A 27571-nucleotide genomic window follows, 5' to 3' on the forward strand; every position below is an offset into this window, starting at 1 on the left:
GGATCAAATCCATGGCGAAAATCCGCTACAACACGCAAAAATCTCGACGAACACTTGATCCCCTCCTCTTTTCTCCTCTTTTCTCCTCTTGAACTCTCAACTAAAACCCTAGGTGTATTTTAGAATTATAAAACTGAACCTAATCAGATTAGACCCCTAAAATATTACTAAAAACGAATTAAATCTGTTTTGGTAAGGAAAAGACCAAACTACCCCTCTAAAACCCGGTTTTGACTTTCCTTAACTTGACAGCCTAACTTCAAAAGGTCATAGCTCACTCATCCGACCTCGAAACTTATCAAACTCGGCGGCGTTGGAAAGATAATTCAAAGATGTTTCCTACGGTAACTGGTAGAATGCCTAAATCATCCTGAGCTAGGAGTTATGGTCGTTTGAAGTCAACCCAAAACTCATACTTAGCTTAACTTGTAAAATTTCAGATTTTGCTATTTCCAATTTAATTCTTTTTGGAACTCAAGGTGCTACATCTAGTGACCTTAACACTTAATAAATTTTAATTCCTCGGTAAAATCTCACTCACTACGATGAATGGTTCGAGTCTTAGTTCAAAAAAAATTCTGGGGTGTTACACAAATGGATAGACAAATCCTAAAGATGTTAAATAATTAATAATTCATACCTTTAATATAATACCATATCTTAGTAAAGAGTTTTAAAACGAGTTGAAATTGGAGATTGAATTGGGCTTAATTGAAGATTCTCTTAAAGTTGGTTAGGCTTGAATGGTTGATATTGAACCCAATCTAAATTATTTTGAGCCCAACCCTTAAAATTCTGGACGGGTTACCTATGTTTGGGTTCATTTTTGACACCCTTAGTGGGATGGATGAAAATTGGGTATGAAAAAATGATGAAAAAAAAATAAAAAAGAAGAAGATTGTTGCCTATGAAGAAGAAGAAGAGGCGTTGGGTGGGGGTAGAATGATAGTAAAATGAAGATTTTAATTTATTTTTTTTACTGTAAAACGCGCTTTTATTTTTTTTATTTTTTGCCACTTCAATTTTAGAGGGTAAAAAAAATTATTTTTAAACAGTTAAGATGTGTAATAGATCGTTATGATAATTTAAGCATGTAACTGATATTTTAAAACAAGTTTAAGGGTAAATTTATGTCTTTTCCCTTGAAATAACTGACTAGTTATGTGGAGTATCTTTTTATGTCACAAAGAGGAATAGATCCCCAATATCACTTTATTTTTAAATATTACCCCAACTTTTTTTCTTTTTTTAAAAAAACCTCATTATAACTTGAAGTTGTATTTATAATTTTGGAAATAACCTCTTCACTTTTTTAATTTTTTTTTTTAATATCATTTTTTTTTTAAGTATTACCCAACTCTTTTTATTTTTTATAAGAACCACCTCATTTATTTATCACCTCAACTTTTTACTATCTCTTTATTTTAAAAATATTATCCCAATGATGTTATGGGAGACAAAAACATGACTCCATGCGGTTGATTTTGGTAGCTAGATAGAGTTATACATGTATTGGTAATGTGGATATTAATTATATATGTATTAGTAATGTGTGTATTAGTTATACAAGTATTAGCAATGTGAGTATTAATAATGTGGGTATTAATTATACAAATATTAGTAATGTGGATATTAGTTATGCAAGTATTAACTATGCATTAGTTATACTAGTATTAGCTATGCATGGTTTAGTTATGCATAAATTATTTCTTTGGGTGTTGTTTTTTATATTAAAAATTAATAAAATTATATATTATTTAAATTATAACATTTTTTACAATTATACCCTCTCCTTCTTTAACTTTGCTTTAACTTTTATTTAAATTAAAATATTTCTTTAATTATGTAGAAGAATAAATAATACACAAATTTCCTCATAACTTATACATGTATTAGTTATACAAATTTTAAAATTGTCAACCAAACGTCATATTAATTTTATACATAAATAACTTTTTTTCTTATTCACCTACCAAACACCGTATTAATTATATACATGAATAACTTTTTTCTTATCCACCTACCAAACATCATATTAATTATATGCATGAATAACTTCTTTCTTATCCACCTATCAAATGTCGTATAAGTTATACATACTTTAATACATACCAAACGACAATGTTTAATTGTAATATTATTTATTTTTCATATTATAGTGGAGTTGTAAGAATTAAATTGAATTATTTTACTAGTATTTAGAGATTAAAAATATAAATCATATTTATAAAAAATATATTTAAGTGTTTAACTTTTTCCAAATTTATGACCAAACTTAAACTTTAAAAATTTCAAACAAAATAAAATAATTTTTTATTTTCCTCCAAATGAAAACAAGGGCACAATATATATCTAATCTATTCATTTCATGATTTCATATTTTGTCCAAATTTGACACTATTGTCCTAAAGTAAACGATTGTCCAAATTTGACACGTTTAAGAAATCGATAATTGTGTGGCCCTTCTTACTGTTCTCATTGAAATTTGACTCTATAAAAGCAGTACAAGAACCCAAAATTAAAAATTAAAAATCACATTATAACTGTAGCCTTTTTCCACTGAAAATTATTGAATTCTTTCCACGGTCGATTTCTTGGTTTAATTTTCTGTTCATACAAATATATGGATACTGAATCAGGTAAATCTTTAAGAATTGGAATGAAATCTATTTGGGGTTTTGAAATTTGATCTAATTTGAGTTATTTTGTTTTGTGATTCTTTCTTCTTGTTTGTGTAGTGATTGAGTTCTTGGGTGAGGTGCCATTGTTGCAGAGGCTACCCAGTTCATCTCTCAAGAAAATTGCCCAACTCGTCAAGGTTAAACATTATGGTAATTTCTTTATCATGTTTATCAAGAATTCAATATTATGTTATCAAGAATTCAAGATTCATCATTTGATTAGTCAGGTTATATAGTTAATGCTATTTCTTATAAGTTTGATAAATTTTAATAATTTGTCTTATTCTAGTTTGTACTGGATTTTTCATTATATCTATATCAAGAAAATCAAGATTCATCATTTGATTAATAGATTTATAGTTTTTTTTTTGTTTCTGAAGAAATAGTGTATATAGCCCGCCCTTATTGGCTTATTCTACTACTTAGAAGTGGGCATGCGTTGCTTTTACTTTTTTTCGTTTCCCACCCAGTGTCCGGTGCCCACATTGGAGCCCGATAAATTCGGATTCGCGCCGGGAAGTCCCACATTGGCGGATAAAACGCTCCCTAACAAAGGTGACTCCGTACCCAAAGGGGCTCGAACCCGGGACCTCTTGGTTAAGGATGAAGAGTACTTACCACTCCACCACAACCCTTGTTGGTGGCATGCGTTGCTTTTACTTGAAAAGCTTAAGTTGTTTCTTCTAGTTTATGGTCATAGTTCTCACAGAGTTTTCATTTGATGGTAGATCTATATAGAAAGAAAATATTTGTAAAGGTGAGAGTTACGGTATTTGACGCATTATCATTTGATGATAAACTATAATATCAAACGATCACCTTTTTTTTCAATTTATTTTGTGTTACCGTTGCAGATCGTGGAGATTATATTATCCGCGAAGGAGAAGCTGTGGATGGAATTTACTTCATATGGGATGGAGAGGTAATTCTGAGTGTTGTTTTTGCTTTGTTGTACTGAGTGTATGTGAACATAAATCATGAGATTGATTTTTTTTTGTTGTTATGGTAATCTTATTTCCAGGCAGAAGTCTGCGGTTTCAGCCAAGCTGATGATGAAAATCGTCCTGAATTCCAGCTGAAAAAATTTGATTATTTTGGTCATGGTGAGGTGCTCCTTGCCATCTTCGTATAATTTTTTGCCTTTTGATTTTCTCTTGATCCCAACTTCCTAAATTAAGGAATCTTTTGAATTGACTATCTTGTCCTGTTATGGCCTCTACTCAGTGTTATCACCTTTTACTGTATAAATATTTTATATGTTGCTTCAGAGTCTAGATTCAGTTATTGCCTCTCTGTTGGTCTCTTTTTGGCCTCTATTAAATTAGTACCACAGTCATGTTCAATCACTTTTAGCCTTTCAATCTTAAATGTTGGTTGATTACAAGGTTCAAGATGTTATGGCAGGTTTGGTGACATCTAGACAGCCTGCCGAGGTGATCGCATTGTCAAAGGTACTGCCTCTTTCTAACCATAGAACAGTTTTCTTTTCCGTAGTTATTTCATGATGTCCAGGGGATTCTGCATCTAATTTTGTAGTTATGTTCTAACTTTCTCTAATGGCAGCTGACCTGCTTAGTGTTGCCTCATGAGCATAATAATCTGCTCCAGCCCAAATCAATTTGGAACGCAGATCAAGAAAGAGACCTGTGTCCACTTGTGGAACACATATTGCTCTTGGAGCCTATTGAGGTATGTTATTTATGCCTTCTGTAACCTAATCGTTGACCTCCCATGCCTTTTACTTTATATGTTGGCTGTAAATTTCTGTTCTTTCCTTCTTAAATTTGTTAGACTCAGTCATCTTTGCCAATTTATGTACCAATACTCGGGTATGTTGCCACCTATGACATGCTATGTCCTTTAACAAAATGTAGGAGTTTAATCTCCTTTATATTTCTGTCTTTAATTCTCAACACTAAAGAATTCTCTCGTCTTTCCTCCTCCCCATTTAGAGATATGGGTTGCACCTGAAGCTGATGGTGTTAACTAGTGAGGAGTTCGGTTTGTAAGGCAAATGGGTTTCGTTTCATGTTAGAGAGTAGAGACTTAATTGACTTGCATCGGGAATATACTGCTAATAAGTGATGTTGATATTCTTAACTACTTAGGCTAAGAAATGATCCTTTTTCTAGCTACTAGTGAGTTTCTATTTTTATTTCTATTTTGCCGTGAAATAATTTTATTCAATAAACTGCAGCACAAGGGGGTAATGAGTGTATTCAGAAAAACTCACAGGACTTGACTCCTTTAGGCTCTATGTGGCCAAGGAGTCAATGAGGTCCAATGCAAAAAAATATCTTTGATTTCCCCTCAAAGCATCGGTAATTTCTGCTTAACCTATTGTCAGCAGTATGCAAAAGAGGAACTTCTTGGTGCATACCCGGTGATAGTATTTCATTCTTTACCATTGCACTTTGAACTCCAAGTCACTTGTCTTTCTTTTGTGGGATAATGGTTCCATTTATTTCATATGCTTTCTTTAGCAAGCTCTTAGATCTTTTAAAGGTTTGATTTGCTTAAGAAATAAGATACTTGTTCTTATGAATGCTTGAATTGTTCAAAGATAATTTGGTAGATCAGGATAATTGCTATATCCACTTGCAGATTGTTTTCCTTTGGAACATTTCTTTTTTGGAGGATTGATGTTTCATTGTATTACCAGTTCAATGTCCCCTTAGAAAATAGGAATATTTGGGAGTTCTAACATAAATGTTCTGTTGAAGGTGAACATTTTCCAAGGAATAACATTGCCAGATGCCCCTAGATTTGGGAAAGTGTTTGGAGGTCAGTTTATTGGGCAGGTAAAATTAAAATGTCCTCTTTCCCCGCCACACCGTGAGCCACTCACTTTAATTGGAGTTTAACTTCATATGACTTGGGACCTCTTTGTCAATAATTACTTCATTCTCTATGCTCTAATATGCAGGCATTGGCTGCTGCATCAAAAACTGTCGATTTTCTCAAAATTGTTCATAGTTTGCATGCCTACTTCCTTCTTGTTGGGGATCTTGAAAGTAAGTAGCTTTCCTTTATTATATTTTGCCTTAAGCACTTTCGTTTTTTAAACCTTTTAGTGATTACTTAATTCTCTATGCCTACTGCCAATGCTATGTCTGAAATAAATAGCCAATATAAGCTAATGCACATATCTTTGAGTTCTTTGGAATCCTATGTCAGTGCGCACAGCTGTATGATTTATCTAGTGTTGTTTTGGAAATCTTCCCTTTTAATGAGTGGCAATGCGTGAAAGAATTTATGTCATACTTGTGTTCAGTTTCCAAGAGGTACAACGTGTGCGCAATTACAGGTTTGCATAATGCTGAGCAGAAAAAAAGAGACTTGTTTATGTTAATAACCTTAACCTTCTTTTGAATTTTAATTAGTAAATATAAACATATTATGACTTTCAGTTTGTTAGCATTCTTAATATTTTAACACCCTCAACATTTTGAACAGAGGTTGAATCAAAACTACTGATGAAAAGAATCAATTTGCAATGGTAAAGCTCCTTAGTGCCCTCGACAACTACATATTCGTATCCAGTTAAATTTCTAGCCGGTTTTGGTTTCCTTTCTAAGGTGGAGGTTAGAACCTAGAATGATTTCTCTGCACCCACCCCCAACGAGAAAAGACACAGAAAGAGGATGAGAGGCCCAGTGTGAGCTCTGTGTTACCGTAGGCATGTTGCTTTGGTGTGGTATTGGACAAATTGGCTTTTAATTGAAGGGGCATCAGGCAGGTATAGCTAGTGAACTCCCTTTGCCAATCATTAACCCGCATAGCCAACTGATCCTTGGATGCTGGTAAGATATATAACAAGCTGGCTAGGGGTGACAACTTTTTGCAGGAATCTTTCCTACCTACACAACATCAATTCTTGACCTCTTCACTACCCCATATGGGAGCCTTCTTCTAAATCGCAGAAAGTGGCTTGTTGGGGTTGAGGCCTAATATCTCAACATAAGGAAAAGGTGGGGTATGCTGGAGCCTCTACAGTTTCAAACAGCCCTACTCTTATTCTTGAAGTCTGGCTTTCTACCGCATTCTTCACCTCAGTTCTCTCTCCACCTTATTCTGCAAGGCACTTATAATTATTATCAATTATCTTCTTACATATATAGGTTAAGATTATGGAATACTTGCCGGTAATTAGGGAAGTTCTCTTGATGTGAACTTTTCTTCATGGAATCTGAATTAACCTTGTTTCTAGTAGCCAGAACTCCATATTAGGAGCTCCAAAGAGCTAATATCTTTTTTTATATGGTATCAGACCTTTCACAATGTTGGTAAAGGGGCCTCTTGTATACTGTCTAGAAAATCAATTCAAGACAAGTTCTATTTTATTTTATCCTCAAATTCCACTTCATATATTTGTATATCAGTATATGTACATATATATGTTTGTTCAATAAACTAGAAAGAAAACAGACTTGGTAGTAGCGCTGCTAACTTAGTTTAGATGCTTAATGGAGCCTAAATCATTGTTTACTGTTTATAATTATAGCCAAAAGTTCACCCTGATTATGTCTGTCATAAAAATATCAGTGCTGAAGAATGAAAAACATCCAACCTGTAGGAGTTAGGCATTTTCAGTAGCTCAACTTCTGCTTTTCATTGGATTGCGACTTTCTTTTAAATGAAGGCATCAACCACTTTGCTAACCGTTCTTAGAATGCTGAAGGCTTTTTGATAAAAGCTCATTTCTTTTTCCGTGATTCTTCATGTTGTGCCTTGTTTGGGTTGTGTGGAGGAACCGAACAAACCTCTTCTGTTGCTAACTTGCTGCATGTGCTGTCAGTTAAGGAAGTATAACACCCTCAGATTGGTTTGATTTTTATTCTATAGCCAGAGTTATTGAAGTAATACAAATCTACAAGAAATCAGAAAGTATTACTAGTATTTTTGTGGTTTGAACTATTAAGAAAAAAACTTCCAAGAAACCAGTGTGTTCATGTTGGGGTCTGCTAGTTCTAGTATGTATCAGCTTGCTGAACTCTGCTGACCATATGAGTTTCTTACTTTTCTTCTCTGCTCTGGCTCTTTGGTTAGTTGCCAAGATATAAGAATCATCATCCTTCACAAGCTGTCCTTAAATGTTAGATTCTATATGGTTTCCATGTCATCATTGCTCTCCTCAAATTATGAGTAAATAATTGGCTAACATGTATTGGACTAAAGTGTTTCCCTGTCTGGCTATTGATGGGTTGTAGGATTTTAAGCCTTGAACGATTTATGAAATACATTTTATTTATTGACTTACTAAATGATTGTTGTTAGATTGAAGAAAGTTTGCTAATATGGCTTAGTTACTCTGTTACTTTCTCATGTGTTCCAGACTGAGGAGTCAGTTCACTAGGGTATAGAGTGTTTGATCCCAGTAGAATTATCTATATAAACCTCTTCTTCATGTACCAATGTAAATCTGGTTGAGTAAAAACTTGTGTCTTACCTAGTCTCACACTTATGATTGTAGTTCCAATCATATATCAAGTTTACCGTGTACGTGATGGAAAGAGCTTTGCTACACGGAGGGTGGATGCAATTCAGAAAGGGAATGTCGTATTCACACTGCTAGCTTCATTTCAGGTGATTTATCAGCCTTTCATCAAGTTGGTCACATCTTAGCATACCCTTTTTTGTGACTCACTTTTGTAATTCAGCATAAATAGGTTTCCTTAATTAATATGATTGTAGCAAGTTGATTTTATTTATGCGAAGGCATGAACTTGCATGCTATGTAATGAGAATTTGTGGTAGAATACAAACTGTGAAGAAAAAGCATTGGAAGTATCAGCATAGAAAGTGTTGCTATGAATGAATTCAACTCAACTTGGGATTTCTATTAAATTGTCCTTTCATATTCTCCATCTGTGGATATCATGTTTGCATCATGTTAGAATAGGAATAGGTTTATACAATCCTATTAAAATAGGAATATGTTTATACAATCCTATTAGAATAGGAATAGGTTTATACAATCCTATTAGAATAGGAATAGTAATAGAAATAGAAATAGGAATACTAAATAGTATCCTACTTGGTAAAGGATTGTATTCTAGGGTCTATAAATAGGGTCTCAATGTAATAATGTTAAAAAAATAACAATTCAATAATATTTTTCCCATATATTTCTCACATGGTATCAGAGCCTCTACGATCTTGGTAGAAAATCTAAAAGCTTCCGCTGCCGGCGGGCGGTTATTACTCATATATGCCGCCCGTCTGGCCAACAATTATGTTAGCAAAAGTTGGGTCACCGTGTATCTTTCTGGTGACTATTTTCTCACATCTAATTTGTATAGCACCGTGCCATCATTCCGGTGACTACTTTCTTATATCTAATTTGTGCAGCACCGTGCCATCATTCCAATGACTATTTTTCATATTTAATTTTTGTAGCACCGTGCCATCATTCCGGTGACTACTTTTTCATATTTAATTTGTGTAGTACTATGCCATCATTCCAGTGACTACTTTTTCATATATAATTTGTGTAGCACCGTGACATCCTTCCGGTGACTACCTTCTTTTTGCATATCTGATTTGCGTAGCACCGTGCATCTCTCCGGACTACTTTTCATATTTAATTTGTGTAGTACCGTGGATTTTTCCGAACTATTTTCTCATATTTGAGTTGCATAGCATCATGTGTCTTTTCAGCGACTCCTCAGATTTGATTTGCATAGTTTCATTCGTCTTTCTGGTGACTCCTCAAATCTGATTTGCGTAGGGTTGTGCCATCATTCCAACCCTACCCGTATAATTTTTCTTTTTCAGTAGGGCCGTGCCATCATTCCGACCCTACCCATATTATTTCCCTTTTTCAATAGGGTTGTTCCATCAACTTGAACTATCCTATATTATTTCTATTTTCTAGTTGGGTTGTGGCATCATTCTGACCCTACCCATATAATTTTATTTCTTAGATTGTGACCACTTTTAGCCATCAAATCTAATACACCGACATATGAGCATGTTCTGGCTAGTTTTTCGGTGACTTGTTTGATATCGACTCGTCTATTGATTCTAACATGATCCATATACTTTATACTAGATTTTGAGCACTTACGACCGCTGCATTGTGAAATAGTCTATATGGAGCAACCACCTAATTTTGTTGCTCAGGGGGAGTTTAGGGGGAGTTTAGTAGCCTTGTATGTTGATTACGTAAGTCACTCTATGGTCTGAAACAGTCCTTGCAAGCTTGGTTTGGGAAGTTCCAACACTGTAATTTTATCACTCAGTGTTTTATCGGCATTATGTATCAAATTCAGTATTTCATGAGAAGACCAAGCACATTGAGATTGATTGTCAATTTTGTGAAGTCGAGTGATCAACTTGCAGATATCTCACCAAGCCCCTCATCAGTCCTCGTGTTAATTACATTTGTAACAAGCTAGGTACATGAATTGTATGCACTAGAAGGGGAGTGTTAGAATAGGAATAGGTTTATACAATCCTATTAGAATAGGAATAGTAATAGAAATAGAAATAGGAATACTAAATAGTATCCTACTTGGTAAATGATTGTATTCTAGGGTCTATAAATAGGGTCTCAATGTAATAATGTTAAAAAAACAACAATTCAATAATATTTTTCCCATATATTTCTCACACATCACATGTTAATATTAACTTTTAATCTTCTAATCTCACAAAATAACAAAGAAAGTTGAAAGTTAGCTAGGTGTACTAGGGAAATCAATTGGATCGGCTGATAACTTTCAGTCATTTCTGAAATGCTTTGTTCTGCTCGTTTTGAATTCCTACCATGGAATACCCTATTCTTCTGATCTTTTCCTGATTCAACTGCACGAAAACCGTAGACTCACAATGGTGATTGGGACTTCGATGGATCACTTGTTTTTGCCTGGAATATTGCAGTAACTTTTTTGGTCAGATGCAACTTTATATGACACACTTCATGTGTTCATTACACCATTGTCTTTTTACTAGTTGTTATGTTTGTAATATTTTTCTTAAAACTGCATTTATTATTGGTATATAATGTGACAGAAAGATGAAGATGGATTTGATCACCAAGAAGCAAAAATGCCTGATGTGCCTGATCCAGAAACGGTAACCTTCTTACAGTTCAATGAGCTCTGCTATGTCTGTAATTGTGCTCCGAGCCCCCTTTTCCTTATGCTTTTGTTGAAATCCAATCACAGCTTTTGTCAATGGAAGATTTGAGAGAAATGCGCAAGACTGATCCTCGACTTCCCAGGTCAGTTTTGCCATCATACTCTAATGTTTTAAATTTGTTATAATTTGGTGTACACATATATTATGTGGTAATGTGTTGTAAATAGTGTGGTCCATAGGCATAAAAGTATTTGTCTTGACGAAACCATTTAAAATAATTAGGTGAAGAGGAAGTAATTTAGCAAATCATATGGGATACACTACACTACTGAACTTGTGTCTTTGGAAGTGTAACTTTTCCAGCATGAACTGTCTTATATTTTTGAATACTTTGGCTTCAAAGTGGATATAGTAGTACATGTTTTTGCTAGTCATGAGTTTCATTAAACAATTCTCATGGCAAGCCTGATTAACCATTTCTTCACTTGTAAGACTTCCTTTTAGCAGAAAAGAAACATGAGATTTCAGTCGGGTTATGTAGATTCTTTTGCACTCTAGAAGATCTAATGTTTATTAGAACTTGTGAGTCTAGCTCTAAATAGATTGAATACCAAATAACGAATGATTTGATGGAGCAGACTAATTAGTGACCTAAAGCCAAAAATAAGTTGAAGGCCTAAATTTTAATTATTTTTTTATATTTGAGATTCAAGTTATTTCTTTCTTTTTAATAAAAAAAGTTTTATTTTTTTATGATCTTAAACTAAAGATATATATATATACCAAAATATTTTTTAATCTTAAACATATTAGGTGGAAGTTAAATTTAAAAATTGATCCATAAAAAAGAAACATTCTTTAATGTTTCGAAACAAATTAAAACATTCTTTATTTATTTTTTTGTTAAAAAAACTTAAAATTATTTTATTATTACTAAAAAATAGGCCCTTCGATTTTTGGGGCCTAAGCCATATCATTTTTAAAGGCATTGAGCCACCCCTGCCCTTTAGATGGAAGAAAAAACTGCATGCAGAAAGACCTGGGAAAAAATTTGTTGTAAAAAATGGAAATAATGCAGAACTATTTGAAGCTGGAGAGATAAAGAAAGAGGTGCAGAAAAGATGCGGGCGCTTTTGAAATAAGAGATACGGAAGAGGGCAGCGCAGAGAAAAGGAAGAAGTGAAACTGGACTTGTGACAGAAAAGAATAACAGGGAAAAGGAGAATGAGATGAAATAAGAGGTTTAGAATAGATGCTGTTGCATTGGGAAGATAACTCAAGCGGGATGATGGGGAGAGATAGAGAGAGAATGGAGATATTTACAACACGGTTTTACAAAACTATGAGATCCATACTATATCATATATTAGTATAGATGCTGCAGTTTGTATGAAAACAGATAAGAGAGAAGGGTACAGGCGGAGAAGAGAACAAGTGAATTAGACATCTGAAAGAAGGGAATAACTAGGGAGGAAGAAGGAACTCAAGGCGGAGAAGGAAAGAGAGTGAAGAAGATGTCTGGAATACGGTACGACGAAATTTGTTTCTGACATTGGTCATATCACCCTTAAAGAGGTAGTTTTAACTCTCATTATGGAGGAAAATGCCATAAGCTCCAAATATGATGGAACACCTATAAATTCGCAGATGGAAACATATGACTGTGATGATGATGACTGATGACAACTTGGTGACAATGAAACCAAGTAGACACAAAAGCTATAGGGATTAGTAAGATCCTTAATATAGCAAAATGGTTCTTCTTGTGACAAATACTTCCTAGTTAGACTTTTTTGTTGATGTTATGAAATACCTCCTAGTTACACTTATCAATCCTTTCGGATCTAATTTTCTCTCAAGCTACTTACACTAGGAATTCCAACTGTAGCACCTAGGAAACAATTTTAACCAAACAAGTCACTACAAGGGATAAACAAGCCAGTGAAAAAGCAAAAAAAAATATTCTTATAATTATACTATAAGAACTACGTCTCTATCCCAAGCAAGTTGGGTTTGGCTACATGAATCTTAGACTACATTGGCAAAAACTCTTTGTTATCCCAAAAAATAAGGAAAGGAACAATCATAAGAGAATGTAAGTGAGAGAAGGTTGGAAAATGCTAACCCTGCGTACACAATTTAGCAATAGGAGTAAGGATGGTGGAAGTCTCTTGTTAATATGAGCATCCTTTTGTGGTGGCAATCTGGTTCCAGGTCCAACTACTGAGCTGGGACTTATTTAGCTTTTAAAGCCTGTAATGCAACCGTCTGACATGTGAACAAAGGAATGCTTTGTTTTGTTTTTATTTTAGGTTTATCATTATGTTTTCCGGGAGCATTTGGATTTGGGTTTAAGGGGATATGGGATTTTTCTTTTTGATTCTTCTGTCAAAAGGAAAACACAAGAAGTTGGAAGTTGACCTCTTTTTGTTTGAATTCAAAACATTTCATTAGCTGCCATCTTATGAAAGGCATCGTGACGTAGTGAATTAACAAAATTTAAATTAGGCCTTGACACGGCACATAATTATCGTTTCCTTTAGCAAGGTTTAATTGAGAAATAAAGGTCATTCTTGATCTTAGCACACTAATTTAAACCTCAAATGATTTTTGACAACTCTGAATTTAATTAATGTGAGGGATAACGTTATCAAGATTAATTGATTGCATATTTTCCTACCTTGCCCCGAGACCTGAAAATTGAAGCTGCATAAAGCTTTTTTATTCTGTTTGTGGTTACTTATTTTTGGGATCCTTGGTTAGGTGATGCTAACAGTGAATTTTGACAGGACATACCGAAATAAGGTTTCTACTGCAAATTTTGTTCCCTGGCCAATAGAAATAAGGTTTTGTGAACCTAACAATGCCACTAATTACACCAAGTCTCCTCCAAGGTTGGTCGTGCTTTCAGCTATTAATTTCCCTTCTGAGGTAGCAACTGTAATTAACTAAATTGACAGTCCAAGGTTTGCATCATCTCTTTCCTACACAGTTTGAGATATTGGTTCAGAGCAAAAGGAAAACTTTCAGATGACCAGGCTTTACATAGGTAAGCTATCAGTCCTTTCATCTAATTAGCTGAGCTCATACTTAAAAGGAGCAAAGCAGTCTGTTTGGTAGCCTTGTCTTATCTCAGCGAGAGACTCTCATGAGTAGATTTGTTATTGATAGAGAAAGAGTTCTAAAGGATACTTGAGGACTTGGGGTACACAAGTGAACACAACTTTGTTATCTGCACTTCTTTGGGTATACTCCCACTTGGGACCGTGTATAGCTAATATTAGTGCTTAAAAAGTCGTATATTTTTTTCTTCAAAATCACATTTCTTCCTTGTAGGTTCATACTTACCATCAAAAGGGAACATAAAAGAAATTAAAATCAGGAACATATTATTTTAGCATACAGAAGCTTTTACATTTATTGCAGAATTGAGTCCATATTTCAGTCTGCATCTTTTCATGCAAGATTTATGCTGGTTGCAGATGTGTTGCAGCATATACATCAGATCTAATCTTTCTTACAGTCAGTCTGAATCCTCACCGAAAGATGGGTTTCGAGACAAGTTCTGTTAGTCTGGATCATTCGTGAGTTCCAACAACTTGTAGACCATTTTGTTTTTTTTCTTTAATGTGCCAGCTTTATATTTATCTTGAATATGTCGATGTTTGCCTGAGCAACTTATCATCAAATTGTTGCTTGTATTGCCTTTCAAACTCATGAATATTTACTTCTAACAACACAACATCACATATTTGCCTATGCATGCCTTCAACTATTGATTCTTCAGCCATGAACTATGGTCTCTTTAAGAAATTGCCACTGGGCCTCTGATGGTTAAGTGGCATTATACAGGGTTGGGAAACCTGCAATATGTAGTCCTTACAAACTTCTACAGAGCCTTCCTTACCTGACTTAAGGCTGCTCATAACACACCCATGTGGGTCTGATCCCTTCCTTTGGTTGGGAAAATAAATAGAAAGGTAAAAGAACAATATAAGGCGGCAGTGAAGGGATATGGTGGAGTGATGTTGGTAATTGACGTCAAAACCTAGGTTTTACTTCCACTACTGGTGAAGGAGTTGCTGGAGGGCATTGAAACCTGTCCCAGATGGTCTCGGTTGGACCTCTTTTTGCTAATCACAACTTCTTGCAACAATTGTCTCTTATAGGATGGGAAATTAATGTCTCCAAATTAGTGATTTTTGTGTTATTGACATGAAAATCTGGAAATCCGAACTTTCCAGATTCTGATAGGTCTTTGATGAGATTCTCCCATAACGTTACACATGGAATTTAAAGCTCAAAATAGTGTTCAAGGAATATCTTACCTGAATCATGAGTGTCTTTTATCTCTTTTATCGCTAGTTAAAGGAAGGCACTTGGCATGCAAATGTACTTACATTTTTACTTCCGTCCCTTTTCCCAGGATGTGGTTCCACAGACTTGTGAAAGCTGATGATTGGATACTGTTTGTGGTAAGAAAGAAAAGTTAAAAAGTACTCGTGATGTTTTTAAGAACCACCATCCCTTTACTAGTGGTTTCCATTACTTGCAGCCTTCGCTCTAACTGTTTATCATTTTATAGATCAACAGTCCGACTGCTTATAATGCACGTGGCTTTGTGTGGGGGCAAATGTTTAATAAGAAGGGAGAGGTAAAGTACTAGTTCTGAGAAGTGTATTCTGTGAGCTGCCAAAGTGTGTTTTGTTCGTTTTATTTTCTTGCTTTGTTAATGTGCCTATTTTTAATGCTTGTTGATCTCCAGCTCGTAGTGTCAATTACTCAAGAGGGCTTATTGAGGCCAGCCAGAAAACTACCTGCATTTCGACCAATGCTCTAATCCATGCCAGGTCGAATGAGAAAAGAGGACTAGTCACTACAGGTTCATTAGCAGTAACATTGCTGAAGAGCTCAAATAAATACTACAGAGGTCGTGAATGAGAATAAAGATAGCGGGTTAACTTGTGATAGAGTTGAGCTATGACTGTATCTGTATTTTATCATACAGAAGTCAGAATATCCCCGCCATTGTCTCTGTACCTCTCACCTCACCTTTATATAATCCTAGCCCCCGCGAAAAGAGGCATTGAAATTGTTACATTGATCGACTAGATTGTTAAAGTTAAAAGTTATTGGTTTTTTTACAACTTTCATCTTCTACATTCGCTATTCGAATAAACAAAATGTTGCAAACAACGATTTGATTTCAAGATGTCATTTGTTAAATGTCTTTAGTTGACTCGTGTATGTGTATGAACACTCACTGTTTGTTTCAGAAAATTTTTTCAATGTAATTTCGTGAGTGTTGTGACTACTAAGAATTGAGCTCTCTTTTAAGCTTTCTTATATTAATTTGCCTTGTTCACTTATAACTAATATGCAACTATACACGTAATATTAATACATTAACAATTGAATCATATTTTTTTTATATAAATTAATCATATATCATAAGTATATATATATATATATAAAAGAGAACTCTAGGCCCGCCTACGTGGCACCACAACCAGGATTCCCTTTTAATTTATTTATTTTCAAAACTAGTCTTCCCTTTCATGAAAAGTTGTGACTTTTATGAAAAATTATGAGTTTTATGAAAAGTTGCGACTTCAATGAAAAATTGCGACTTTTATGAAATGTTATGACCTTTTCGAAGGGTTGCAACTTTTCCAATAAGGCACAACAAACATTTGTTCACAGTATCTTTTGTTGTCTATAAATAAAGGAATTTTTTTTCATTTTAAAACAACAAAAATTCTGAACTTCTTATTCTTTTTTTTTTGCACAATTAAACATTTGTGTACTTTGCTCCTATTGAGTTGCTCACTTACACCATTGCTTATGTTACAGATCCTGGTATTTTTTTTACAGTCATAAATTTATGCTTATGTTATTAAGGATAAATGATAAGATGTTATAATTTTCATTTTCCTTTACATTATTAATGTTCGTTACTACGTAGTCTTGTATGAAAAATAATATAGTGTTTTAGTTTTAATGGCGGATAGATTTTAAGTATTATTTTATAAATTTAGTGATATTAAATTCTCGCGCGACCATTAAAGCATTGAATCTATTCTAATCTCGTGGTTAGTCAAAAGAAATATTACGACCAGAGGCTGGACATAAATACACACAAATAGGACTAATATTGATCCCTTAATTTGTGGGACAGCAATTGTTTTAATTTTAAGAAATTGAAATATGGTAAATAAATTTGTTTTTCTTATCTTAACAATATTTAAAAATAACAGTTGTGTTGGGACGAACAAAGCACTAAGGAATGGTACGTCCAAATTGTACCTAGTAATTTTCGACCCATATTGACCCAGTTTAATTGGGTATTTCAACACCTGGCTCTTTATTTCCATCTTGGCATTTTACATCACCTCAAATCCTTGAGTGAAGCCTAGGTTTGGGGTTTAATTAATGGGCAAACAAAACAAATCTCATTATTTAAAACCTAATTACGTGTTTTATATTGATCCCGTCTGATACATGTATCACAAATATATAAGGCCAAAATTAGATATAATTTGTTCTAAATACATTATATTTAAGTAAATTAGCATGTAGCTGGATCTCTTGCTCGACCAGTACCTATATTTCAAAATATATCTGGAATCTATATGGTATTCCAGATACAAGACTTGGTACAGTTTGACCCATTCTCGTTCTGAAACAAAAGATCACAAAAAGAAGAGTTGTGTTTCAACAATAAAAATGATGAGAAGTAGATCTAGGCAAAGCAGTTTCTAAACCCTAAAATTTCAAAGAGAGGTGTTTAGCATGCAACTCATTTCTTCTTCTCACCACCTCCAGTAGCCCTGGATCACAAAAAGACAAAGATAAGCACCTAGTCAAACACAATAGTCATAAAAGTGTATAATATTCAAGTTGACATGCTATCAATTACCTCATTTTACGGAGAACACTGGACATCTCTTCACGCTTCTTCTTTGCTCTCTTGTGAGTACCCAGCTTCCTCTTGGCTACCTTAAGAGCACGTTTGTCCTTTCCAACTTTAAGAAGCTCAGTAATTCTCTTCTCATAAGGTGCAAAACCAGCTACTTCCCTGATAAGGCTTCTAACAAAATGTATTCTCTTACTGGTTTTCTGAACAAGAGACAAAGAGAAGCAAACCTATTAGATTTTGAGAATAACTTTTGGTGTGTGGATGAGTTTAGATATTGGTTAGATATCCAGAATGGGTAACATCTGAAACATTAAGAAACAAAGAGATCAAAAGCATGGAAACCAGAAAACAACTTACCCCTTTCCTATCAGAAGGGCGGGGAGCCAACTCTTTCTTAGTAACAACATGTCCTTTGTTAAGACCCACAGAAAGGCCTGTATTTGGCTGCTTTGGAGCCATCCCTACATATAACCAAGGCACATAAGAACCAGACTAGTGATTATAAGCAGCTATTATTCAACTATGGTAGGCATAAATGTCACGTGTCTGGTTCTGGTCCTACAAACTACAATTAACATTCGTGCATCGATGACCATACTGAATTTGCAGAGCATATCAGAATCGTTTGATAAGGATGCATTAGAAACAAAAATGCATGCATTAGCTTGGTGTATTATTAATACCTTGTTTGGTAAACTTTTTTAGCCTATGTTAAACTAATGCAAGCCTTAGTTATACACTCTATTTGGTATTATGCTATGTATAACTAATTAATGGTATTAGCAATGCAAGGGTTTATAATGCATGCATTAGCATGGTTTAAGACACAATTGCCCTTCAAAACCTTTTCCACATCCTTACCACCATATTTGTGGAAGGTATATTTGTGAACAAATAATTAATTTTAGAAATTATGCAATGCATGCTATTTTTAATTCACCAAACCAAATCGAGCATAAAAATAATCTAAGCATAACTAATGTTAGTATAACTAATATCAGCATTACTAAAACATCTTATTCAACACTATTCTTATACACTCTACCAAACGATCCCATAGAGTAGAAAATGTATGCGTCTAAACCAATAGAACCTGTTAGGTGGTTACACAGTAACAGGTACTGTTATGTGAATAATGTCTGTGAGATGCTCTTTTTTTCAAACCAGCCAAAAAATAGATAAAAGGAAATGGAGAGAGGAACATAAACTAATCCACTTCACAAGTTGGTTTTGACTTTTGACACTTCCTACACTTAGAAGCCAGTTAAGAAAATAGTTCATACTCTCAAAATAATCTAAACCAAAAGGGCACACTATAGTTTATATTCTCATTAAATTCTATACTAATACAAAATCAAGATGCCATGCCAAAAACCAAGTTCATGTCTAACTTAATTTCTTGCCGCAATGCTGTTTAAGCAAACATAATCAACTGATAAAATCACCAAAAGGGAGATCCAACTACCCTTTTGTGTCAAATAGATTAAAAAGGGAAAATAAATCTGTATTAATCAAAACAATCCATAGCTTAACAAAAATAAGCAAAGTCATTTCATTCTCGATCAAAACACCAAAAATACATATCCAACTACCCTTTAAGTAAAATAGCTTAATAGTACACCAAAGTAGCATATCTCTTCATCAAGTACTCCCTAGCTTAACTTTCTGAAATGCGGAAGATAAGTGGGATCACTTTATCAAAATAGTAAATGCAATTTTAGCTGAAGTCACCGGATTCAAAATATAACTGCATTGATCACCCTTCCGCAACAACAAATTCAACTCAGTATAAAATTATTGTAAAATTATTTTCTATACATATAATACTAGGTTTTAAAACAATGGATACACCTGCACACACGTATATGTACTATCTATTACTAAATGCCTATTTTAATCTAGAAAACGAAGCATATATTACTGAACAGCATATAAATCGCACACTAACCTAATCAGCTCCAATAGAACTTTGTTACTCCTAGAATTTTCACCAAGCACCTGCAGAAGTGCAAAAACAAAGGGCAAAAGATTAGTGAGATAACAAATTACAGAGAATTTAGATTTCCAGTTTGATTTATCTAGGGTTTTGACCTTCGACGGAAATAGTCGCCGGAAGCACTGAGAACAGAGCTAGGGTTTTTTCTGATTGCAATACAGAATTTATATTCTGCATATATGACGGGAAGAAGGGTAGTTTTGGTAATGACCTAAAATATGATAATGTTTAACATTTTGATGATAAAGCCCACGCAGTTTCTAAATTATAGAGTTAGCACCTTCAAATTTGTAAATGTTGCAAGTACACCCTTTCAAGTAAATATTTTGATGAATTCCTTTTTTTTTAGTACCAGATTGCCTTTTTTGTTCGTAAAAAAAAGGAAAAATTGTACAAAATAACAAACTATTAATTCAAATTAAATGTTATAGTCATAGTTTATTTTATTTGTAATTCGCAGCAAACATTTCATTTTTTTTGTCATCTGGTTCGGTATACAATTAACCATTTTTGGTATACAATTACCCATTCGGTATACAAATGTATAAAATGTGTTTGTGTTTGTATAAAGCGAGACAAAAGTATATATACAAATACAAATACATATATTTTCGTCTTATACACTTATAATTATACAAATAGAGATCTTATTATACAAATTACAATGTATAAATGAATTTATACAAAACTGAACAATTTGTATAAATTTGGATGTATCTAGCGAATTATACAAATCAAAAGTTCCATAGCAAACATAAAATTTGTTGTGGAGCGCAATTATGCAAACTATAGTTATAACATATAAATATGATTTTTATGTTTGTTATATGTGAAAGTTGTTCTAAAAAAATCGTATTTAATAACTTAATAATTTTGGTCCAAGTTAATACCTTGATGCTCGAATTCCATATTAAAGGTTAAATATTTTGAGACTTTTTCAAAAGTGGTTGTGTTTTTCTTTTAATAAAATATCCACACATAAAACATTGATTTTGTCAAATTGATAAAATTATGGAAATTTTATGTGCTAAAGTAATTGTGTTGATTGAAAATAATATATTTAAGTTGAAATAATTATCGTAAATTAAACCCAAAACTTATTACAAAAAGAATGATGAACATGGGAAATAAGCTACTTTTAATTAGCTAAGAATTAATTGGTCTTAATTTGTAACTTATAGAAATAGAAAAGTATTTAATATAACATTTTTACAAACAAAATATCTATTAATATGCTCAATGTGATCATGTTGGACAGGATTGTGGTCCAAATAAACATTGTTAATATTGCCACAAACTAGTTATGAATTATGATAAACGAAGAAGAATATATATTTAATGTAATCAAAATGATTTAGTAGCCACATTAGCAGCCTATTTATATTTATCTTCGACACTTAATTTGAGAAATAATTATATTGAAAAAAAAAACATATTTGGAAAGCGGATAAACCATATTATGGCATGTGGTTGAGTTGATATTGGAGAGGTTTGTCATATTTTCTCTGGGTCGAGAAAATCTTGGATTGATATTTTCTCGCAATCGAGACTGTTGTGTAACCTACTAGACGACATAATCTCTTCTCGGAGACAAATCACTTTACAGTTATAACACCTTTTGACCTTTTGAGCAGTTCAACAACAATCTCCTAATCTACCTCAAACCTAATATCGAAGTATAGAATGTGTTACTAGGACCTTCGACGTTCTCTCTCTTGCATTTTTTTATATTCAATAATTTATATTTTTATACTCGATTCCTACTTTATTAGTTTAATAAAAGAAAACCCACGTGCTTTACCTCCCCCCTCTTTTTTTTTTTTCTTTTTTTTTTTTATAATTTACAAATTATACTTTTAACAAAATGATGATTTTTTCTATAAAACAGTAACACTATAGTTCAGGAGAACCATGAAATGAATTAGTCAATAAAAATATTATTTGACCAATTAGAATGGTAAGTGATAGGATAATCCATTCAGTTCATATTGTAACACCACATGATAGCGTTTACCTTTTCAACTTTATGATAACTTAAGTGTCTATTAGATTATAATCAAAAATATAAATATCAGTTGAAATAAAATTAAAAAGTCCGTTTATATATTATACTATTCTATTTTTCATCATATTTACAAATATATAGAATGAATTATATTTAGCAATTATGACAATTAAAAAAAATATTTAATATTTTTTAATTTCTCAACAGATGTCCAGAACCTACATTAAAGCCCCGACTAAATGAATATTTAATATTACCAAAAAGATTGGAAAAATGAAGAAGAAGCAGAGTTCTATCGAAATTAGTAAAGAGACGATTGCTAGGATACAAAAGTAGAAGTATGACAAAAGTTAACAAATGGCAATAATTCACAAGAAACTACTACCTTTTTTCCTTTTTGTTCTTTCTTTTTTTGCCTTATCACACTTCAAAGGAAACTTCTACCAACCTGAGAGAATTTATACAAACTGTTTTCTCCACACAAATCACAACGAAGCAGAGGCCATCAACCATCATCATAAGTCATCGTTCTTGCAAAAACCATTAAAAAAAGTACTAGTATTAGTTGTAATTAAACAGTATTATTAGAGAAAGGATCTTGGCATAATCCCAATATATTCTTTCACTCAATTGTAAGGTACCCCACAAAAAAAACGGTGTCTTTGACGAGTAGTTGCAGGTGTGTTACCGCTTTTTCTCCCATTATTCCCTTCAATTTTCAGTGATTTCTCCTCTTGAAGTCTGTATTGATGATTACAGCTATTGTTTGCTCAGTTGTTGTAGTTGTTAATTTAATGCCCTCTTTCTCTTATTTTACTAATAAAGATCCAATCTTTATTACTGAGTTAGCTCAACTGCTTAACAAAACCTTGATATCTGCTCTAGACAGAGAATATTGGTACCCCATTATTTGAACTTCAGCAATATTGTTGCCTGATTGAGATATGACCCATTTATTGAATCGATTTTGTCATTTGTTTTCTTGAAAATAATTGTCATTCTTGAATTGGTAGAAGATGACTGTTTGGTAGAGCCAATGTCAGTTGCCTGTTGTGTTCCAGTTGTTGAATGTGTATACTGCTTAGGTTGTGTACGTTGGGTGTGGAAGAAGTTCCTTTATACTGCTGGCCGTGAAAGTGAGAATTGGGGACTTGCAATTGCCAGTGAGTTTGAGCCTGTGCCAAGGTTCTGTCGATATATTATGGCGGTATATGTGGATGATATTAGAAATCCCATATCGACTCCACCTGGTGGATATGGCATTGATCCAGATTGGGTTATTGTAAAAAAAAGTCATGAAGATACTCAAGGGAAGGTGTCTCCTTATTTGATTTATGTTGATCATCAGAATACTGATATAGTTGTAGCAATTAGGGGTCTTAATATGGCTAAGGATAGTGATTTTTTGGTCCTACTTGATGATAAACTTGGACAAGCAGAATTTGATGGGGGGTATGTTCATAATGGTCTACTGAAGGCAGCTGAATGGGTTTGGGAAGCTGAATCACAACTTTTAAGGGAATTGGTGGAGAGGTATCCAGATTATACCTTGACATTTGCTGGGCATTCTTTAGGGGCAGGGGTGGTAACGCTGTTGACGATGTTGACTGTGAAGAACAGAGAAAAGTTGGGGCTCTTAGACAGAAAAAGGATCAGGTGCTTTGCGATTGCTCCTACAAGGTGTGTCTCGCTAAATTTGGCTGTGAGATATGCGGACATCATAAACTCTGTTGTACTTCAGGTAAGCATGTAGGTTCTCTTTGTTGTCTGATACACATCTTCTTTGATTTGACTTGTACTATTGGACTTATCTTAACAAAAAGGCCAACCAGATATGCAAGGTCGATGATGTTTTTCTTTTTTTGATATGAGACTATGTAATCATTCTACCAAAGAATGTTCCATAAGGGAAGTTCTTTTTTCTTTACTTAAATTTGATCCTAAGTGGCACATAGTGTATCTTTTGGAATTATGCTTCATATTTGAAGTGCAATGTTAAATAGCTTGATCTTATTGCATGGTGTGAATGTATCTGTAGTATTGAGGTAGTTTAACGTCACATAAGTTGTTTCTCTTCAGACAGAAGTAACACGAGAAGCATTTATAATTTGTTTCTCTTCAGACAGATGTAACACGAAAAGCATTTGAATGGTGCTTATATTTTAGTAAGTAGTGTGTCTTATCCTTGCTGTTGTGGGATGAAGTGACACTTATATTTTTTAGCAGATAGTTGTTCCCTGCAATTAGTGAATCAAATGTTGTTAGTTTGAAGGAATTGAACTGTTATTTGGAAGCAAAATCTATGGATTGCATGTAGATCTACACTTACACAAACATATGAAGGAAGGTAGACATTACATTCTGTTTTTGTGAAGCAATTCCTTCTAGAAAGGTAGGTCTAATTCACAATTTAGGAAGATACCTTTTTTAATAATCGATAAGGTCTAATATCTCGTGTATATTTCTTTTCTTGTTGGATGCTCTATGCCCAAGATATACCTGTTCGTCTAGAATTTATTGTCACATTTTGACACATCTTTGCCATGGACCAATCAGGATGATTTCTTACCTCGGACCACTGTAGCACTGGAACATGCTTTCAAGTCACTTATCTGGTAAAAGATTGCAGGTTTTCTCTTCTTTTAGCATGACCTTTGATGTCTATGTTGTATGTGATTTTAAAGTAAATATACGGAATCAAAATACAACAGTTACATTGAGTAATTAATAGCTTAGTTCAAGTGCCATAGACCAAATCGGATAAGTAATTATTGGAATAATTGTTGGGAGACTCAAATGATGGATACCCCCCTCCCCTACTAACATTCCATTTTTTCATTATTTAAATTAGAAAACAAAAGATTCAAGTTTGAATATTACCAAAAAAAGAAGGGAGCTACATCTGAGTTAAACTTCGAGATGAAAGTCTTCTTTCCTTTCTTGACGGTGAAGTAAGACCAAGCTCATAAAAAAGGGTCAAGTTTCTTTGTTTCTTGGTCAGGTGAATAAAGTCACGAGATTCTTAGTCTTTGATTTTTTTTATAAAAAAATGGATATATCTCAACCAATACATGATTTCACAGAAACGTGAAATCATAGGCGATAAATTAGCTGGAAGAAACGAGAATAAAGGTATCATTTCCAAAATTTTGCCTAGACAAGTCCTGAGAGCCGCTTTTGCTAAAACTCGAGCAGTTTCTTGAAAACTTGCTTTAGATATGAAACTTTGAATGTTGAGAGATGCTATACACTTTCAATTTTCCGATCTTATAATGTGACTCTGTCCATTGCTCGTTATCTTTTTGGTGTCACTGTCACCTATTCACCTTTTATTGGATATGGGAAAGCCCGCACCATAAATTTTGATTGCCCAGCTGCTCAAACCCCCAAGCTCTTGATTGGAGGTGAAGGTCCTTTGCAGTATCACTTTGTGATCACAAAATGGAGAAAATTTAAAGATCGAATGCAAAACTTCTTAGCGTGATAGAATCAATGACAGTCTAAGACAAAATCTTTGTCTATTCACGGCAAAATAAGAATTTCTTGCCAATGTGATGTATGCCACTTGTACAAACAGACATTTCCTAGTAAATCAAATATACTTCCTTTACTATAGGAAGCCCAAAATATCTTGTTAACTTATAGTGGGAAGCTTAATGAATGGAGTTATTATCACTGTTAGGAAGAATGACTAATACCACGTTTTTTTTTCCCTTCATTTTTTGATACTTAAATATTTGGTTCATCATTGTATCAGGTCATACGTTCATGATACCAAGAGCTAGTATGACAGACCCATAAGCTGACAAGTGTTGTTTTTCTATAGTTTCCCATGCTTGATGTGCATAATGTGCCTAAAGGATACATTCACCATGGAGGAGAAGATGCTAAAAGATCCAAGACGCCTTTATGCTCCAGGTCGTCTTTATCATATTATTGTCAGGAAGCCCTTCAGGTATATGAAATTCCATTGCCACAAACAGATTCGTAAAATAAAATGGTAAAACTTTGGCAGGATTCAGTGCTAGCTTTTCACTAGTATACATTAGAATTTTGGTACCGTTTAAGGACCTAGCTTGGCTACAAAATTTTTACTTGGTGGAGACAAGTTGAAGAGCAATAACTAGCAGTCCACAGGGAGGGGTTCTTCTCTCTGAAGGGCATTGGTCTTTGCAGTGTTAATGCTTTTTGCCGGTTGGTTTAATTATCATGAAGTGGCGCCAAAATTCCTTCCCTTTAATTACTTGTGTACATTCGTTTTCTCAAATACAGCTGTTTCAATAACTAAGCCTTAATCCCAACTAGCTTCCTGTAGTATGCTATGAAAAGAGAAAGAGATCTTATTACCCAACTTCTTTTTTACCATTTCGAAGCAATGATTTAGGTGCATAAATGCAAGTCTTTGAACCTTTTTACCAGGAATGTGCTGATGCATAAACTTTTTCTTCTCTTCTCTTTGCCTCTGCTGCAGCTCTGCTAATATTAAACCCATTGTGAGGACTGCTATACCTGTTGATGGACGGTTTGAGCACATAGTTCTTTCATGCAACATGACATCTGATCATGGCATTCTTCGGATACTGAAAGAATCACAAAGAACAATTGATGTAAGTTCTCCACAACTCCATTCTTTAGTAGGATCTTGCTGTTGGTGCAAAGTTAAAAAATGCTTAAGATTTTTTGGCTTCAGGAAGTTTGATTTGTTAGAGGACCTTGTTACGAAAAATAAATTGGTAAAATCAGTTCTCAGAAAGTGGATCCTTGTGCATTTAGATTTTTTTGGTTTAGAAATCATGGTGTGGACTCAGAGTAGTTGTTGTGGTAGATGTCTTGGTAAATGCATAAGAAATTTGATGTGTAAATATAGCTTTATTAGCCTGAGGAGGAATCTCTGCGTACAGCATCTGAAAAACAAATTCTTGTCCCGTCAGATTTGTTTAAATATGAGAAACTTTTTTGGAAAATGATTAGTTAAAGCTAACATTCATAGTGTTATTGATGAAATTGTTTCCATTTTCTTTATACACAGTTGATGTTGGAGAGGCATCAGAGTACAGATTCTATGAATATCCCTGAGCAGCAGAGAATGGAGAGACGGGACTCTCTCGCTAAGGAGCACATGGAGGAACACAAGGCTGCTTTGCAAAGGGCAGTAGCACTGGATGTGCCCCAAGCATATTCTCCTTCTGCATATGGAACTTTCCGCAACATAGAGGAAGGACCGGATTTTGGAAAACTGGGGGAGTCCTCTCTCACCATTTCCCAAAAAAGGAGAGAAAGTTGGGATGAGTTAGCAGGGCGTCTTTTTTTAGACAGATGAGTGAGGGTGAACTGGGTTGAAGAAGTCATATATTGGTCAGTGTCATACTCATTTTTTTTTTCTTTAGGGTGTCTTGGAATATATTTAATGCCCCTGTATAGGTTAGTAGGATGGCTTTTAGTAGAGAACAGGCAAAAAAGTTTCTTGTTAGTTCACTAGTTGGCATAATTACTAAAGGATAGCATGTTCCCTGATCACATCAGTTATTAGCTCAGAGGGACAAAATTTTGGGTGCCCAAACATTCAGTTACAGTAATATAAATGAATGGAAGTTCAGGTCTCGCCGTCTCGATTACACAGTTGACAGATGTTAGTAATTGTTCCTTTTCATCTGGTATACTTTCACCAGGTAGTTGGTGTTAGCATATTGTCTTGGAACACAGTTTGCTGGATAATATTTAAACTTTTAATTGTCAATTCACCTTGAAAGTAATAGCACACCTATCAGGTTAACAAAAAGGCTACTGATTAAATATATAGATGTCAATGGTAAGAGATGCTGGCCAACATTCAGGCCCTAATTGCCAATTCATCTTGAAAATAACTTGCCGCTGCATGATGATTA

General features: G+C 34.0%; 3 protein-coding genes across 4 annotated transcripts; 2 read left to right on the forward strand and 1 right to left on the reverse strand.

Annotated features, from left to right (window-relative positions):
- The first annotated feature begins 2526 nt into the window (after nucleotides 1-2526).
- Nucleotides 2527-15696, forward strand: LOC125815124 (acyl-CoA hydrolase 2-like). Its single transcript, XM_049494506.1, has 17 exons — nucleotides 2527-2639; nucleotides 2739-2831; nucleotides 3536-3603; nucleotides 3703-3784; nucleotides 4086-4132; nucleotides 4245-4370; nucleotides 5405-5482; nucleotides 5608-5695; nucleotides 8155-8267; nucleotides 10698-10760; nucleotides 10853-10908; nucleotides 13556-13660; nucleotides 13759-13815; nucleotides 14249-14350; nucleotides 15193-15241; nucleotides 15352-15420; nucleotides 15532-15696. The coding sequence occupies exons 1-17, from the start codon at nucleotides 2624-2626 to the stop codon at nucleotides 15604-15606; spliced, it is 1287 nt and encodes a 428-aa protein (XP_049350463.1). The 5' UTR covers nucleotides 2527-2623; the 3' UTR covers nucleotides 15607-15696.
- Nucleotides 6364-27301, forward strand: LOC125815123 (uncharacterized). Of its 2 annotated transcripts, none has more exons than XM_049494504.1 (6): nucleotides 6364-6378; nucleotides 22461-23427; nucleotides 24243-24301; nucleotides 25513-25641; nucleotides 26158-26293; nucleotides 26716-27301. In XM_049494504.1, the coding sequence occupies exons 2-6, from the start codon at nucleotides 22723-22725 to the stop codon at nucleotides 27004-27006; spliced, it is 1320 nt and encodes a 439-aa protein (XP_049350461.1). In that variant the 5' UTR covers nucleotides 6364-6378; nucleotides 22461-22722; the 3' UTR covers nucleotides 27007-27301. The 2 variants fall into 2 exon arrangements, with proteins under 2 accessions (XP_049350461.1, XP_049350462.1); XM_049494505.1 differs by lacking the exon at nucleotides 6364-6378 and adding an exon at nucleotides 22234-22365 and having other exon boundaries at nucleotides 22703-23427.
- On the reverse strand, nucleotides 17432-19827 carry LOC125815125 (60S ribosomal protein L36-2-like). Its single transcript, XM_049494507.1, has 5 exons — nucleotides 19777-19827; nucleotides 19634-19683; nucleotides 18043-18146; nucleotides 17686-17885; nucleotides 17432-17596 (listed from the first exon to the last, which is right to left on the reverse strand). Exons 3-5 carry the CDS (start codon nucleotides 18142-18144, stop codon nucleotides 17566-17568), a joined length of 333 nt encoding a protein of 110 aa, XP_049350464.1. The 5' UTR covers nucleotides 18145-18146; nucleotides 19634-19683; nucleotides 19777-19827; the 3' UTR covers nucleotides 17432-17565.
- Nucleotides 27302-27571: the final 270 nt, after the last annotated feature.

The sequence above is a fragment of the Solanum verrucosum genome, unplaced genomic scaffold (genome assembly GCF_900185275.1).
Source record: "Solanum verrucosum unplaced genomic scaffold, falcon-dt-bn FXZP01000261.1, whole genome shotgun sequence".
In the NCBI taxonomy this organism is placed as follows: domain Eukaryota; kingdom Viridiplantae; phylum Streptophyta; class Magnoliopsida; order Solanales; family Solanaceae; genus Solanum; species Solanum verrucosum.

Bases quoted from the DNA above. Each gene is read 5' to 3' on its own strand.
- LOC125815124 (XM_049494506.1), top strand. The intron at 5,483-5,607 runs GTAAAATTAAAA...TCTAATATGCAG, and splicing joins GAGGTCAGTTTATTGGGCAG to GCATTGGCTGCTGCATCAAA. The intron at 14,351-15,192 runs GTGAGTTCCAAC...CCCTTTTCCCAG, and splicing joins TCTGTTAGTCTGGATCATTC to GATGTGGTTCCACAGACTTG.
- LOC125815125 (XM_049494507.1), bottom strand. From the start codon at position 18,144: ATGGCTCCAAAGCAGCCAAATACAGGCCTTTCTGTGGGTCTTAACAAA. The intron at 17,886-18,042 runs GTAAGTTGTTTT...TCTCTTGTTCAG, and splicing joins GCCCTTCTGATAGGAAAGGG to AAAACCAGTAAGAGAATACA. The intron at 17,597-17,685 runs GTAATTGATAGC...TTTGTGATCCAG, and splicing joins AGTGTTCTCCGTAAAATGAG to GGCTACTGGAGGTGGTGAGA.
- LOC125815123 (XM_049494504.1), top strand. From the start codon at position 22,723: ATGTCAGTTGCCTGTTGTGTTCCAGTTGTTGAATGTGTATACTGCTTA. The intron at 23,428-24,242 runs GTAAGCATGTAG...TGGACCAATCAG, and splicing joins TAAACTCTGTTGTACTTCAG to GATGATTTCTTACCTCGGAC. The intron at 24,302-25,512 runs GTAAAAGATTGC...GTTTTTCTATAG, and splicing joins GCTTTCAAGTCACTTATCTG to TTTCCCATGCTTGATGTGCA.